This window comes from Elephantulus edwardii, unplaced genomic scaffold (assembly GCF_000299155.1).
Source record: "Elephantulus edwardii isolate Elephantulus edwardi_28Jun2011 unplaced genomic scaffold, EleEdw1.0 scaffold00015, whole genome shotgun sequence".
Classification (NCBI taxonomy): domain Eukaryota; kingdom Metazoa; phylum Chordata; class Mammalia; order Macroscelidea; family Macroscelididae; genus Elephantulus; species Elephantulus edwardii.
This window is the reverse complement of record NW_006399765.1, coordinates 14,565,152-14,582,269: the sequence shown is the minus strand read 5'-3', so window position 1 is coordinate 14,582,269 and position 17,118 is coordinate 14,565,152. Positions and strand designations below refer to the sequence as shown.

At 42.7% G+C, this 17,118-nt stretch overlaps 1 protein-coding gene across 1 annotated transcript in view; it reads left to right on the top strand.

The window, feature by feature from the left end:
- The window catches only part of CHD6 (chromodomain helicase DNA binding protein 6), a 194,048-nt gene that overhangs the window by 145,089 nt on the left and 31,841 nt on the right, over window positions 1-17,118 (top strand). Inside the window, exons 24-27 of the mRNA XM_006881534.1 lie at window positions 3,312-3,401; window positions 5,790-5,893; window positions 11,946-12,075; window positions 15,593-15,653. Of these exons, the coding sequence (XP_006881596.1) occupies window positions 3,312-3,401; window positions 5,790-5,893; window positions 11,946-12,075; window positions 15,593-15,653 (385 nt within the window). The remainder of the gene's footprint in view (window positions 1-3,311; window positions 3,402-5,789; window positions 5,894-11,945; window positions 12,076-15,592; window positions 15,654-17,118) is intronic.

Here is a 17,118-nt window from a genome sequence, read left to right as displayed (position 1 = left end):
TGAGAGAATTGCTATACTTAAAGCCATGATATAATCAGAATAGTTAAAATTACTAGGTGATGAAGAACAAGCGACTTGGGTTTGTCTTGTGAGATTATGGTTCCATGTAGCTCGCAGTACTGCCAGGGTTGCAGAGTGTGTCACCAGAGAATGTCATCTCACACCTGCAGAGAAGATCACAGGTAAGCAGAGCCAAGATTTGACCTTTAGGGAATTCCTTAGAGAGTTCTAGTCGCCTCCCCAGGATCTCTTCTGAATGAGTGCTAAATAATAATGCATTTTAAGGATGCTAATCGTTCTTTTCTTTTATTGAGTCTAATGAAGACCAGCATTCACTTTAGTTCTGGTTCAGTGAAATCGAGAGACTCAGAGCTGGCAGGCGTCTTGCATCTCCCCCACGCAGCATGCCAGTTCCTGAAACACGGACCCCAGCAGGGAATCTTCCCTCTGCTCATGCCTCTTAATGACGACAGTGTATGGTTTCTCAGCACGGTTCATTTAGTTATTGTTAATTCTGATTAATTGTCTTTTTTTAATATTGAGCCTGAAGTCCACGTTCTTGAAATTCGCATCGTTTGATCTGCAGTCCTGACTCTGTCCTTAAGTGCAGCAGAGATGGGCCAAGATCTCAATAGTATAACAGGACCGCACTGTGCCCTGTGACAGTTTACATGTATGTTTCATTACATGTTTGCTAAATGGATGTTAGGAGGAAGAAAGAGACTCCCAGAAGGGTTCTATTAGGCAGAAGACTAATTTCTGGGAATTCTGAGCTTCTTAATTAGCAAACTTATTGCCAGATCAATTATTCAGCAAGGGTTAAGATGGGCTGTGATGTCACAAACAGGCCCTGAATCCTGACCTTATCACTTACCAGCACGATGAAGTAATGTGAATTACTTAAAACTGTATGTGCCTTCTTTCCTTCGGCTCTAAAATGAGATAAGTAGTGCCTCCCTCTGAGCATTGTTAATAAGGATTTGCTAAGCCATGCCAGGCCTGGCACCTAGGAAACAGGAGACTGTTAGTAGTTGATGCTGTTGTGTGTGTCGAGTCAGTTCCACCTCTTAGCAGCCCTGTAGCAGAGTACGCCTGCCCCTTTTGGGATTTCTACCTATAAATCTTTAAAGGAGCAGGTCACCAGATCCGTCCTGTCCCACCATGGAGCCACTGGTATGCTTGAACTACTAACCTTTTAGTGAGTGAGCCTAACTGTTGTACCATATGTAGTAGTATATTATTAAGAAGCAAAGATTTGCCTTCTAAAGAGCCAATCTGAAAAAGTAAGAAAGCAGTTACCTTCCAGAGTTACCTGAAGCTCTAAGAGGACGGAGAGGTCCTTGTGGAGCGCAGTGATGGGGACAGACAAGCAGGAAGGGCCCCTGCGGTGATGCTCTGTCTCCTGACCTGGAGCTTATGGATACACGTTGTGTTCAAGTAGACTTCTACTAAGTTGTACATTTATAGCAAACACACTTTCTGGGACTCTTATTTCACAGCAATACAATTTAAAAGAGGCGACAGAAAAAATCGTTTTTGCCACCCAGAATGTTAGTGGGTTATTTTGTTTGACCAAAGCAAAGGTATGAGAAACCTGCTGCTGCTTTTCTCCCCTTTGAGTTCAGTTGCCGCCTTACTCAAGGGAAGTAACTCTCTGAAGAATTGTCCCTCTAACCTCTAAACTGAGCGGCCTTTTTTTTTTTTTAAGAATAACAGAGTATTACTGGCTCTAAATTCTGTTCTCTCATACTCCAGATATTACTAAACATCAACACATCTTCTCTGTAGAAAAGTAGAAATAGTGCTCTAAAGAGAGCATATGTCTCCAGGGAAGCCTTAAACTAGATCTAAAAAGTCAAGACTCTGACATTCTCTAAGACAGATAATGCATATATTGTTCCAGTGCTCGTTAAAGAGGCTGCCAGCTAGGTGTCAAGATCTCTTAACAGTTGTATGTGCTTAAAGAGTTCTTACTCTCTGAGCTTTAAAAAAAAATCAAAAATCTTGAAGTCATTGTGTGCTGACTTGACAGCTGGGGTAAGGTATGCTGCACTAGACAGGTAAGGGTTCTTTGCAGCATAAAAGTTCTGACTTTATGTGTTCTCAACTGGAAGTTGAATCCTCAGTAAGATTTTCTATCCAGATATAATGGAGATTACGATCCGGTGGAGAAATAATTATTGCCTACTTTTGAGTAAATGTAATGTCTTCAGAATGTCATAAAAATGGGTTTTCTTTCTACCTGAAGTTAATCTCTTTTCTTCTCCAGAGGCAACTTCCAGAGAACAGTTTATATATAAGAATGTATAAATGAGCTTCTTTTAATAAAAAAACTGTGATCTTTGATGGGTTTTGAGTAAATTACAGGTAGTCTTTCACACTCACTGCCTCTTACCCTCGAGTATGAAGTGTCCCCTTGAAACTGATCAGCTTTTCTGTACTGGTTCTGGTCTAGCCCATGTTGAGCTCTGCTCTCTGGATTCCCACTATCATCCTCTCTGCTCTTTGGTTTGACCATTGGCCTTGTTTTCCCAACTAGACTGCAGTAGTCTTCTTAAGAACAGGGGCTGAATTGTTTCTTTCCATTGGAAACTTTACAGGACCCAGCATGGTGCAGGGCTCATGGTAGTTGCCCAGCAAATACTTAACTGCTTTGTCTCAAATTCATTTGGTACATTTCCATGGAGCCTACGTGTAATCTGTGCTGAATCAGTGAATTGAGCACTCCAGGATATAAGACATGATGATTCTGTGACATAAAAAAATAGATGCCTGACTTTTAAATGTGCCTTAGACTGTGCACAAGTGAAAACTGATTGAAAACATTATCTGACATGACTCATTCTTCAGTAAATTAGTGAACTGATATCGCCTTGAGTCCCATAGCTTACCCTCCAGTGGGTTTCCGAGGCTGTAAGGCCCACAGGAGGAGATAGCTCATCTTTCCTGCATGGAGGATGGCGGATTTTCCCTACACACGACATGGGAAACAGCTCTGCCTAAGAGAGGTCACTGGCCCTACAGACAGGCATTGCCCTTGTGATGGGGGGAGCGCCTTGGAGGGATCAGAAAAGCACTACATGAATGAGGACACACACATGCTGTCATATGAAACGGGCCTCATCATAGTGGTTCTGCCACTAGTGGTTAACAGTCTATGTTTTTTTCCCCCTGGTACTTTTTCATTTGTAACTTTATGCCACTGACTACATTGAAATGCCCAGAATTTCCCTCTGTCATTTTTAAAATGGTAGTTCACAGGCAATTTATGGGTTCTGATTCATTTGCATTTATCTGTTTACCTTTCTTAGGGTACTTTTACGGGTCCGGATGTTATACTACCTAAAAGCTGAAATACTGGGAGAAGCCGCTGACAAAGCATTTGAAGGTGCTCTGGCCAGGTAACACCAGTCAGCCTTAGTGCTCAGTGTTAAAGAATTGAAGTACCTGTTCATGAAACTGGCCAAACTTGCTGGTGATTTAAGTCTCAACCTGGATGATGGAATATGATCCAGTCAGGTCATTGACGGTGCAATAAATGAGAAAACAGTTTCTGAGTAACACAGACTTTAGTAAGGATTTTTAGTTAGAGTTTTCGTTTCCGGTAGTGTAAAACTACTTTTAAAAAAATAATAATAATAATAATAATAATAATTTATTTTTCATTTCAATGAACATCTACAGAGATTTTGGAATTCCATTCATTCATTGTTGCACTTTTCTCCCTGCCCACCCCCCCCCCACCCCGTTTGCTCCTTTCCTTGAAAAGCAAAAGAAAAACTCCTTCATTGGTACACAATCCCCCCCAAGCAACTCCGCCCCCAACCCCAAATATAATCCACTCTGCAAACCTCATTCTGTACTCTTATAATAAACATAATGACCTAAAATATAATACTTTTTAAACTATTCTCTCCCTCATAGACTTCAATGCAGTAAACATAATTTATCCCGTTTACTGCATTGAAGTAAAACTACTTTTAAAGCCATTCTTTCTCTACCTTCGTAGTAATTGTAGAATGGATGTGAATTACTTTGACAGGCTTTACAACAGATACAGACCCAGAATCTTATTCTTGGCTGTAAAACTCATACATTTGAGTGGTTTTCTTTTACTTACCAGTCATATTAATAGTACCTTGTGACTGGTTTGATCCATTTTGTAAACTCAGGTGTCCAGAAATACAGAGTGCTGTAAGAGTGTTCTCAAGGTTAAAAAAATGAGGTCATAAGGCCACCATTTGATAAAGTTGTCAGAAAGCTGCAGTTTGAGAGGAGGGGGAATGACCAGTCCCTCCGCCTCTGCCTGTTAGGTCTGCAGTTTTCTTTGGCCTCATGCACTGTCCCTCCCAGCGGACACTTGAGACAAGAAAGTCCTCAACAGCTGAAATGTTGATCTTGGGACTCTGCTTTGAAATTATGTCTTTGTTCTTTCTTTTCTGTCCAGTGACTCTTTCTAATGGCATTAGTGTTTAGAGACCAAAGAGTTGAAACCCTTTGACAGCTCTAGCTGTGAAGTGGTGATCATTCTCATCCTGACTTCTAGTCAACATGCTTCTAGAATCGTTGTATTTCCCTGCATAGATAGAGGAGAAAGATATTTTCATAAAACGACTCTTTTTTGCATTGTACAAACGTAGTAGACTTGAACCTGATGTTTAAATCAAGTGTTATCTTAGAGAAGTAATCTGTCTGAACTTACCCTTCCTTTTGCCTCATGCTTTTTTCAGACATGTAGAATGGGAACTAAGTAGAGCATAGGACAAGTTTGTTACCCATGTTCAGCCCTGGCTGTCACTGATCCTGTTCAGGTTCAGTGATACATGATTGTGGAATGACAGCAGCTCATCCCAGAAAAGTCATTCAGCCCCAGGTACCATTCAGGCCGAGCAATGGGTCCTGCAGTGGAGCCAGATAGGGATCACTTCTTGGAAGGGTGAGGTCTGGGAACTCTTTCATCAGAAGGAGTTGGGTCTGGCAAGGCGCTTTCAGCACTGTGGCATGGTAAAAAGTCTTACAGAAGAAGAAACTTGAACTGTTTCAGAAAAACCATCCCAGGCACCTGGGAAGCAGTAGGGAAGAGCCATCCAGGTGGATGTACTCCCTGTAGTCCCCAGACCTTCAAAGAACAAGAACCATGGTCATTAGACAATTAAGTGTCTATGTAGGCTAGTAGAAAATGAACAGACTCAGAGAGGAGCTGATGGGATTGGGCTGCTAAGCTGCATTTTGCTCGTAAGTTCTGCTTGTCTTAGTAGCCTAGAGCCGTGCAGTCTGTGTTCACGTTTGATCTGTTAGACCACTACCAGGTTGTGCTAAACCTTCATACCTATGCACTTCCAGTAAAGATTGTCTTGTTCTCAGTGGATTATTTTGGTAGTGTTATTTTAAGCATTTGATCACTTGGGAAGAGTTCTACTGACAGATGATTGATATCTTGTTGTCTGTCAGAAGAACTTTCTACATATAGATGCCAAGGCCTTGCCCAGATCAACTGCTAACAGGCATCTCCAAGAGATGCTGTAATATTCTAAGTCCATCTTAGGTGTGGCCTGGAAATCAAGTACATATGCTTAAATATTAAATAGGTCTCTAGATGATTCTAATGCACATTTCTGGTTGAGAAACATTAATAAGCCTGCATCCTTCTGAAGCCTTCTGTTTGTTGTTACTTAAGGGTCTAAGCATCAAATGAGGGGTATGGTTTAATATTGAATTTGAGCCAGTAGCTCTGGAGCCACTTTGTGTCTGAGCTGAAGGAATTCTGAATCCATACCCTCCTTCCACAGAGAGCTGGAGGTGCCTCTCCCTGACATCGACTATGTGGAGATCCCAGCGGATTGGTGGGATGCGGAGGCGGATAAATCCCTTCTGATTGGCGTGTTCAAGCATGGTGTGTATTCTGAATCTTTTCCCTTTTAGATCAGGGCCCCTCCCCTGGGGAAAGATGAGTTTAGGTACTCTTGGGCTAAGTACTACAGATTCTTGAAAAACTTCTTCCAAAAAAAAAATTGTTTGTATTCCATTATTTCTCATGAATTCTCCCAGGTTATTCTTTGTGAAGTCTTCATGTTTGCCATAGTCCTTTTTCTTGTTTCCTTGACTGTGGAACCTCTCCTGTGCTAGCTTGGATTTTTACCCAAGTGCATGTTAGTATTGGTATTAAAACTTAATGTCGTTGAATTAGAGCTAACTCAAAGCTGCACTTCCAGCAGATTTCAGAGTCTATAACTTGAACAGGAGACTGCCCGTCTCTCTTCCTTAGAGCTGGGGCTAGATTCAAGCCACCAGAGAGAAGTTGTCGTTAGTTGGCAATACAGCTCCCTGTGGACTGTACCTCAGAGCTCACAGGCATTGCACTGGAACTCCAGAAAAACAACGGTTGCTACAAAGAACTTGTTCAGTCACTATATATCTTCCTCAGTACTCTGTCAGCTTGAAACGCTCTCTCTCATCTGTCTTTACAGCCCAGATATCTGGGTAGTGATTGTAGTTACCTGGTGCTTCTTGAGTGAAGGAACCAGTTGTGAAGGTACGAATGCTAGGTGTTGTTATTTTGTATGCAGACACAATTCTTAGATCATTCTAGACAGTCTCTCTATCCCTCGTGCATATCTTTTGCCCCATTGGTGTGAAAATTCAAGACAGACGATGACCCTGGTATCCTTTTTTGAGTATGTTAGTCATGTCAGCAAACAGTTCGAGAGAGAGAATCATAGTTGGAGAAACTGAAATAAGTACCACCTCTCCTTCCTTCCAGTACTTTTCAAGGCACCTGCTCTTCTTGTCTGCAAGCCGCAACTGTTAAAGGGAATAAAGACAGTTATAGCTGGTAAACATCTTTCTTGCCAGGTGAATAACAGATACTTTAAATCAGAAAACAGACGATAGTAGATGAAGAGTTATATGTGCACATTGCCTTTAGCTTGCCATCTCTGCCACTGACTCGATGTGTGACCTTGGATAAGTCATATATTCTTCTGACCTGTTTCCTTAGAGTATGAAAACCGATTATGTTGAGGTTACCTCAGAATGTAATGAGTCATTTAATATGTAGTCCTTCTAGAACGAGTGATTGGTAGATAAAAGATGTTCCACACTGTTCCTTTCTCTTTCATTTTCTTTTTGTTGCCTGCCTTTGGAAAGTTGTTCACTTTCTATTAGGTGTCCTGCCCTATAGAGAGAGTTCTTCAGCCTCTGAAGACCAGCCATTTACATTCATGTAGCAACTATACCTGTACATTTTAAGAAGAGGAGCACTGTTGGCCCACACCCTAGGGAACTTCTCTCAAGTAACCAAAGGCAGCATCTCACTGGAGAGTCAGCTCTGAGTCTGTTTTGACTGACAACAATGAAGTGTTGGGTTGATACATTTGAATGAAGAATTAAGAATGCTAGTTTCAAGGTGTCTGGTGTTAACTGAGAGTTCTCTGAAGACTACTGGGGTGAGGCTAGAGCAGTGACGGTGGAAACTCCCAGTTTCTGCACTGTGCAGGATGGAAGCCAATAGTCATGTGTGGCTTTGAAATGTGACTAGTGCAGCTGAGTAACTATTATTTTCATTCATTTAATTCTAAGTAGTCTACTGTTAGGGATCTTTCCAAATTATTGAAGGATAGTCATGTCAGTTTAAGGAATAAGGTGCATCTGATTCAGGCTATGGTCTTTCTGATTACGAGCTTTGCATCTGAGACCTGGACAGTGAATAAGGATGACAGAAAATGAATTGATGCCTTTGAGCTATTGGTGTTGGAGAAGAACACTGAACATCCCATGGACGGCCAAGAAAATGAATAGATAAGTCTTGGAGAGGGTGCAGCCAGAGTGGTCTTTGGAAGCAAGAATGATGAGACTTCACCTTACATACTTTGGACATATTGCCAGGAAGGGCTCTTCCTTGGAAAGTGACATGATGTTGAGAAGGGTGGAGGGTCGACGAAGGAGAGGAAGGCTCTCAACCAGGTGATTGACAAGGTGACTGCTGCAGTGGGCTCTTATGTGTCGGGAAGTGTGAGGATGGTGCAGGACAGGACTGGCTTCAGATCTTTTGTTCATAGGGTACTCGATGCCATGGCCCCCAACAACAAGAAGTCACAGTTGGCTAATGGCTTCCATTGGACAGTGAAAAGTGCAGCTCTGAAGTAGAGGAAGAAGCATGTGATTTACCTGTCAATCACACAGTACCATAATGCAGCCAAAATTTGGTTTAATCTAAATTTGGAAAGTACTCAGAAGGCAAGCTGTTGCTGAAGGCAGCCAAAATCCAGAGCATCAGTCAAACGTGTTGCCTTCAGATGTATAGTAATCCTATATCTCGTTTCTATGACCATTTCATTACCAAACCTTTGTGTCAAAAATTAACACATAGAGGCTACAACCTGTAGTATGACAGACAGGGTTAACATACCTTCTCTGCCTCCCCCAAGCCCAGTTCACATGCCATGGGCATCTGGAACTGTCCTACTGAATGAGGACAAAAATGCGAAGCTACTCAGATGAACTTAAAGAAGGAAGGGGAAATTCCCAGGTGAAGAGAAGAAGGCTTGGAACCAGAGCTCAGGGACTATGATGGCAGCAGACACAAGGACTGGGTGTTTAATACCCACACAGAAATGAACAGCATGCATGGCCTAGAAAGAGCAGCTCCTTCAGGAAGAAAGGGGACATTTAAAAAGAGAGAGAGAGAGAAAAACTGACCCAAGGCAGCAGGACTGGAAGAGTAAGAGAGAGAGGCATGAAAGAGAAGATACGACCTGGCAACTAGAATAAGTTTGAAACTTAAAATAAGATTTGCTAAGAAAATACTTAAAATAAAACTAGTGTGAATAAAATAATCTTGAAAAAATTAAGCTGCCTAATTATAAGCAAAGAAAGTGATCATAGCAATGAGGACAGGTGCAGTTCACAAGGGAGACAGTAACCTCTGACAGCAATACCTTAGCCCCAGATTGTAATATGAGGAAGCTGGCGCCCTATCTGTCCTCGGAAAGAGAAATTAATAAACTACATGTCCCATGATCCTTGTTGAAGGTTTAGAATAATGAGACCAAGCAATTTCTTTCTTAGTCTCATGGCAGAGAATCAAACTAGATGATATTTAAGTATTTCCAAATTTAAATTCTCTCAACTCTTTTTGGGGGATAGAAGTTAATCTCTAAGGGTGTCCTGAGCACACTTGTGGCAACCTTAAGATGATGCATCACCCAATTCACCAGGCTGAGTATTAGGGTCATATGACAGATGTCTGGAAAGTGATGTGTACAGTTTAAGAGGTGGATGTTACACCTTGTAATACATGATGCACTTACCAGTTACGCTGTAAAGATGGTATAAACCTAGCTTCTGACTGATTCCAGTTCTAGTTACCAATGTAGTTACACCAGACTAGGTTGATCAGCTAGACACTGGCAGTTACCATAGCAGACCTTTCTTCCTACAGAGCTTCCAAAGTCTTGATCCAGCTCATCCTGTTCTTAACTAGATACTGCCCACAAGACATTCTGTGCACGCAAGCTTACAACCTGTCCTCATCTGGACAGCACACTTGACCTCCCAGGACAGCCTTGCCAAGGTATAGCCAAGCCCAGATAGCGTGTCTTATACAAGTGATGATCTGTCCCAGATACTCAGGAACTGTTGGAAATGTAATATTCAGCCATTTGCAGAGAACCAGTCTACTCTTCACTTTCAAAAGTCTTGTGTCCTGCAGAGCACCCTCTCTGCCTCACCTTCACCCCTTGGTTAAGTGTGAGTTATGGGCTACACCCTTTTTCTTTGCTGAAGAGTACTGAGCTATTCATTGTGCGAGATACATGGTTTCACCTCGGGCACAGCCTTCTGTAGAACTTACTGACATCAGAATCCTGGTTCCCCGTCTGAACTGATCCCAGTGGAGTAATTAGCTGAGTCTTTGGTTGGGATTTTAGCCTACAAGAAGGCCCCCGTAGCAAACTTCTTCTAAATGATACTCTTGACAGCTTTCATATGCATTAAGTGACTGGTCTGCCTTCAAAGTAGTCAGTCTACCTTTATGAAACTTACTGACGTAATGGAATTTAGTGTTTCTGTTCTTAGTCTTAGGAGTTTATAGCCTAATTGGAAAGTGGCAAGCAGCCTGCACTGCTCCGAGGCTTGCCGTTTTGCCATTTGTGTCTGTATTACTGCCAGAGCTCTTAAGAATAGAAGAGATTTTCCTCACTCTACTTCTCAGCTAATTGAAAACTGGAAATACAGAGTCTGCAGAACAATACAAATGCACTTCTGCATTTGAAATGGGAAGGTACACTTCAAACCCACACATGCCTGGAGGTGATCTGCAGAGTAGAAGTGTGCCTCTCAGAAGGGTTGGCCTGCTTCGAGGGGTTGGCCAGCTGTGAGGCCTGTCAAGTACAGAGAGCGTGAGGGCAGCGGGCAGCTAACCCATCTCAGCAGGAAGGACATAGTGGAAGACGGCCAATCAGATAAATTACCCCTCTTTTTATGAAGTGGACACAAAATGTCAGCGATTTTCTCCAGATGGCAGGAATGTGAGTGAACTGTCTGTTCTGGTGTAAGCTGATGTGGGAATATAGGGAGAAGGTGAGAAAGATCCTGAGAGTCAGAGGAACTTGTGCCGCTAACCCAGAGATTAGACTTTACTGAGGTTCAGATGCACCAGCCTCTCTACAGAGAAAAGTGGGCAGTCTCCTGTGACTTACAGCCTCGGCAACTGAGTAGACCGTCAGCTCTCAGCTAGATCAGACTCAAGGGGCAGTGAGATTAAGGGACGATTCTGGACCCATCGAATCAGCTATCATCTAGTGTAGACGCCCTGTGCGCGGTGAAGAATACATAAAGACAAGCAGAAACAGAAATCTCCTGTTTGGGATTCTGGTCAAGGAGACGATACTGTGCCTTCTAGACAGTACCTGTCAAAGGAGATGGCAAGAGTGTCCCTTTGAATTAAAGGATCAAATACCAGTATCTCCTTAGGGAAAAGGTACCAGGTGCTACGCGGTGACAAGTAAAGGGTACAGGATACAACTGCATCAACACTGACACAACAGAAGCGATACAGAAATGGGCACCAAGTCTTGTAAAGTCAGGTCTGTTCCTAACACCCAGGCTGGTTCTCATTTCATAGATGTTCAGCTTTTGTTGATCATAAAACCATTTACCACAAAATGGTTATGTAGGACCACAGATTTGGGTCTTCTACATGACCAGCTCTCACCTGAGATTTTACTAGATTGCATAAAATACATTACCTTGCACGGACCCCATCAACATGATGTCTTTGTTTTGTTGTCATTGTTCTGCCTCTCTTCTGTCATCTTCTTTCCAAAACCAAAATAGCCCACCTATGTTGACTTAAGGGATGCAAAAAGGAACAATTCTAAAACCTTGGCCAGTGAGTTAGGTTTCCTTTGTGGGTTTGTGAATACAGAGTTAACATGTCTGCTTACTACAGTAAACAGTTGCAGTAGTTTTTACTTTTTCTGCCCTTGAATTCATTTCTTTTGTCAGCTTACTTTTCTGACACATGCAATAAAATGGAATTGTACGAAAACAAGGCCCTCTCAGGAGATGACAATGTCCACGGTGGAAAATTGAAGGATGAAAAATTTCAAAACACTTGGCCAATCCCCTTTGCTGTCTGAAAGCAGTGAGAATTTTACCTTTGCCTTATGCCATTTCATGGAGATAGAATATTTACTGATTTTTGGCCAAGCGTTACCCAAAGGTGTCCACTGGATTTTAGCTCAAGGATTTTTCCTAATAAGAGGTCTTTTTTAAAAAGAGGTCTTCATAGGATCGGATAAATCTTAAATAGGTTTTTGGCGGATGGCGGTTGTTTTGCTTAATGTATCATCTTTGTAATCATTTTTGTTCGGTAAGGAAAACAATGATTGTCCAGGGCCAAAGACTCAGATGACTTTGTATCGTTTCTCATTACTCCTGATCAGGCTATGAGAGGTACAACGCCATGCGGGCCGACCCAGCACTTTGCTTCCTAGAGAAAGTTGGAATGCCGGATGAGAAGTCTCTGTCTGCAGAACAGGGAGTCACAGATGGCACCTCAGACATTCCTGAAAGGTGAGAAACTGCGAAAGCTAGCCCTGATGTGACACGTGAGGCTGTATTCTTCGTATCTCTTCATCATCATGTTCCAGGATCTGACATCAATCTAAACGCGAGCTGTTAAGGCCAGTTCTTTCTGCAGTTGCTCCTTTGTATCTTGCTGTTGCACACACCTGCTCTTTGGCCTCTAAGCACTTGAAACCAAATACCAGTTCCGATCCTCCTCCAATAGGCCCACTGCCCTGCCCGGCTCCTTAACCAGGCTTGTGTCTTATCCATTCAGATGATTCTTGAAGGATTTACAACTAGTCTACATGAGGGCCCATGACTACAGATTTGCAGACCATATATTTTCTCAAATGAATGTCCAGGATTATGAAATACTGAGTGAGATGGAGTTACGAGACATTACTAGAAAGCATGGGACCCTCATGGAACTGTGATTAAGCAGTCAGCTGCTCTTTGAAAGGGCAGAAGTTCAATCCCAGTCCACTGCTGGATGAAAGACTTGGCAGTTAACTTCCACAGAGACCGACAGCCTTCGAGACCCTGCAGGGTACTTCTACCCTGTTCTGTAGGGTGTCTGTGAGCTGATAGCAGCTCAGTGGTGATGGGTTTCGTTTTGCTTTTTACTACACTCCCATTGCCTTATAGACTTATCCATGGATTATGTGCAGAAATTTGAAGACATCACCTTTGGCTGTGCTTTGTTTATTGTTGGCATAACCCCGAAATAGGTTAAGTTCACAAGGAAGCGAAATTAAGAGCCAGAGCTATCGTTCAACTGGAAATATATCCATACTCTCTTGGAGTGTATTTGGTGAGCTTTTGGCCTGATCATTCCAAAAGTAGTAGATAGTTTCACATTGCCTTGGGCTGTGGCCAGGCCCAAACGTGCAGGTGCTTGGCACCACCAGGAACTCCTACCAGCTGGTCAGACCAAGAAAAAGGTGCATTTTCCATCTGCCTTTAACTCGTGATAAACACAACAGTATAATACTCTTATCTTTTAAGGTGTTTCCTATGGGGGGAAAATAATAAGAGCTATTTTTTTTAAAAAAAGAAGTATTTTGGGAGAAGTATTTTTGAGTATTTTAGAAAACTCCTAAATGATTGACAATCCCAGCAGATTGGCCAGTTCAGGAACCATCTTCCCTGAATGTGGCCTAAGTTTATGTTTTTGTAAGATACCTTATTCTTCTTGTGATAATCAATGAAGGAAGAAGGAGATTTGTCAGCAGCATTGACAGTTCTAATTGGGGTAAGCTATACAGCCACGCCAGTGTTAGAGTCGGTCATGAAAAGCAGGCATTGCCAGTTGTTAAACTCATGAGAGAAAAGACACTAGAGGCAAACGTGTGACGATAGACAGGGTGAAATCTCCTTCTTTTTTGGCAGTGGCAGTAGAGCTGTCTTCTGAGGACATCATTTTTGCCAAATGTAAGTGATTTTGTCTGAAGATTCCTTCTGCTGTGACCTGCAGTGTGCCTGTCTGGAATCACCTGGGTTTCACAGCCTTCAGTGTCAACTCTCTTCTTTGTTCAGAGCCCTTGGTGGGCATTGTTTTAAGGACTGCTTAGCCTCTGACCTGTGTCCCAGTGTAGGGCATGGGCTGGAGTCTTTTGCGAGAATATCAGAAAATAGAAGGTCTTTACCCAGAAAAGTGATGATACTGTTTGGTCCACTTTCTCTCATTTCATTTCATTGTCTCTTGAATTCTCCAATAAGAAAGAGGGAAAATGAGATTTGGGCCCCTGTGGAGAAAGGGATTTACTTTTTTTGGTCAATATTTTCAACTAAGTTCTCTAGAGTAGCAAAAACCAATAAAGCTTACACATATACATGTATATGTGTGTGTACTAAATACATATGTGAGATATGACCTAGTGGGTTAGGAGTTAGGCCACCAACCCAGAGGCAGGCAGAATGCTCCAAGCTGCTGCTCAGGAGAAGGACTGGCGTCCCCTCTGGGGCAGTTTACAGCCTCTGAAAACCTCCTGGAGGGTCGCCTGTGACTTGGTTCCGACTCATTTGCAGTCAGTTGAGTTGATTTATTTCCAGGAAGTACTTCACTTGTTTGTCAAGGCTAGTACAAGTCTCAGCTCTATAGGTCACACCTTGAGAGAAATTTCTGGAAAGGCCAATGACCCCAAGTCCTCAGCAGGTAGGCAGGGCCTCCGGCCACACTGGCTTTGGATGCTGCCACCTTTAGAGACTGACAGGTCCAAAGTCAGAAACTAGGATAGGCAACTGATTTGATCAGCCACATGCAGATCTTACAGAAGGCTCTGCGGTGTTTTTGTGTGTATATTTACGAGGGAGCTCTGGTGGCCTAGTTGGTAAGGAGTTGGGTTCAAGGTAGACGGTTCAAATGCTCCACCCGCGTCTCCTTAGGAGAAAGATGGGCAGCTTCTCCAGAGCAGTTTACAGACTCTGAAAACCCACTGGAGAGTCAGCAGTGAGTTTCCAACTCCGCGTACTAGATAGCAGGTGGACAGATGATAATCCCCTAAGTCAGAGAAGACTGGTTATGATCTTCACAGAATCTCTTCTAATCCAGCCCCTTTAGTTTCACATACGTGTTACATGCCATGAACATAGAACCTGCTCACAGCTGATTCAGAGGCAGTAAATCGCACAGAAGGACATGGCCCATCTTCCTCCCTCAGAGCAGCTGGGAGATTCAAACCACGTGCCTTTGGGTTGGCAGCACAATTCTTTACCCACTAGGCTGCCAAACCTCCCATAGAGAAATTGATATTTACAGCACATAAGATGTTGTTGTTGTTGTTGTTATGTGCCGTCGAGTCACCTGCGACTCATAGCGACCCTATGTACAACAGCCCTAAACTCCGCTCTGTCCTGTGCCAGTCGCACTGTCTCTGACACTCCCATCCCAATTATCCCAGTCACTGAATCAATCCACCTCATAGAGGGTCTTCCTCTCCTGCGCCGTCCCTCCACCCTCCCAAGCATGATGTCCCTCTCTAAGGACCGGTCTCTCCTCACAACATGTCCAAAGTAAGTTAGACGGAGCCTCAGAATCCTTGCCTCCAAGGAGCCACGTGGTTTAACCCTTTCCAGGACAAATCTGTTTGTTTTCCTAGCAGTCCATGGTATTCTCAATACTCTTCTCCAGCACCACAGCTCAAAGGCATCAATTCTCCTTCTATCCTCCTTGGTCATTGTCCAACTCTCTGATGCGTAACAGGTGATTGCGAAGACCATGGCCTGTATCAGACGCACCTTAGTCTCCAAAGAAATACCACTGCTCTTCAGCACTTTGGAGAGGTCCCTAACAGCAGACTTTCCCATGGCAATGCGCCTTTTAATTTCCTGGCTGCTGGTGCCAAGACTGTTGACTATGGAGCTGAGCAAAGTAAAGCTAGTTACATTATTTTAAGGATCATGGCCACAATGTCATTGGATATTAACCACCACAATCAGTAATATTTAAGTTTTTCTTCCTGTGTCCTAATTGCAGGCTAACTCCTGGATGGTGCTTTATTATTGTTGTTTTACCTTTATCTAGAGGCAACACGGATAAAGAAGATAATGCTGAGGAGAAATTAGAAGGCCTCCAGAAACAAGTGGTGAGTAAGCTGTGCTGTCTGGGCAGTCCACACTGTCTAGACGATCAAGAAACAAGGCTCCATGTGGTAATGCTCTTAGGGCCTTTAATGACATGATGTAATTACATCATTAGAAGTAGGGATGGTGAAACTACATTTCACATACTTGGGTCATGTTGTCAGGAATGACCAGTCCTTAGGAAAAGGCATCATTCTGAGAAAGGTAGTTGTTGATTTTGTTGTTAGATACTATCCAGTCAAGGACAACTCATAACAGCCCTATGAACAACACATCTGATCCCTGTCCTCTTTTGTGCCATCTTTATCTCTGACTCACTTGAGCCCATGACTGCAGTCGCAGTCACTGTGTCAATCCATTTGGTCCGCAGTCTTTTTTTCTTTTGCGGACCCTCCACTTTTCCAGGCGTGATGCCCCTTTCAAGGAAAAGCCTCTCCTAGCATCATGTCCAAAGTGTTTGAGACTATGCTTTGTCATCCTTGCCTCCCAGGAGCACTCTGGCTGCACCTTTTCCAAGACCTGGGTGTTTGTTCTGTTGGCAGTCCATGGGGTATTCAAGGCTCTTCTCCAGCACCACAGTTCAAAGGCATCAGTTCTTCTTCCATCATCCTTATTCATTGTCCAGCTCTCAGATGCCTAAAAAGTGATTTAAAAACATCTTGACCTGAATCAGGCACACCTTACTCTTAAAACAAAACTTTTCCCTTCAAAAGAGAAAGGTATAGAAGGTTAGCTAAAGAGAGAGAGGCCCTCAACAAGGATTTTTACACAGTAACTCTTACCAGGGGGCTCCAGCATGTCCAAAAATGTAAGGATGGACAGGGGTAGGTAGGGCAAGGTTCAGATACTTGTTCATAGGGTCGTTGTGAGTCATAGGCATCACAGCAGCACATAACAATAACAATTGCATTGCATTTTCCCAAAAATAATGATAGGAAAATTATCAAACATACAGACGATGCTACATTTTTATAATAATTGAATTTTTTTGCTTTGAGGTACCTAGCCTTGCTGGTGATAAAATTTTATGACTGTTGGACAGTATCACAATCTAGGATGTTTACATTGATACCTCCACTGTTGCAGACTTTTCACTCCACAAGGATACTTCCTGGTTCCTTTTCCTTCCATCCTGAATCCTTCCTTAACCCGGAAACCAGGAATGTGGTTCTATAATTTTCCCTATTGCTTTCATTTTGCTATTCTAAGAATATTACATAAATGAAGTCATCGTCTGTGATCTTTTGAGATTTCTCTCAAATAGTTCATCCAGAGTTTTGGTTATCAATGATTTCTTTCTTTTTATTGCTCAATACAAGGGCATTCTGATGGTTTCCAGTTTGGGGCTGTTATGAAGTATCTTGTGTACAGTTTTCTACATAAACACACATTTTCATTTCTTTGGTGTAAATGCCTATAAGTACAATTGCTAGGTCAGTTGATAGGAGTGCCTGAGCAGTGCTAATT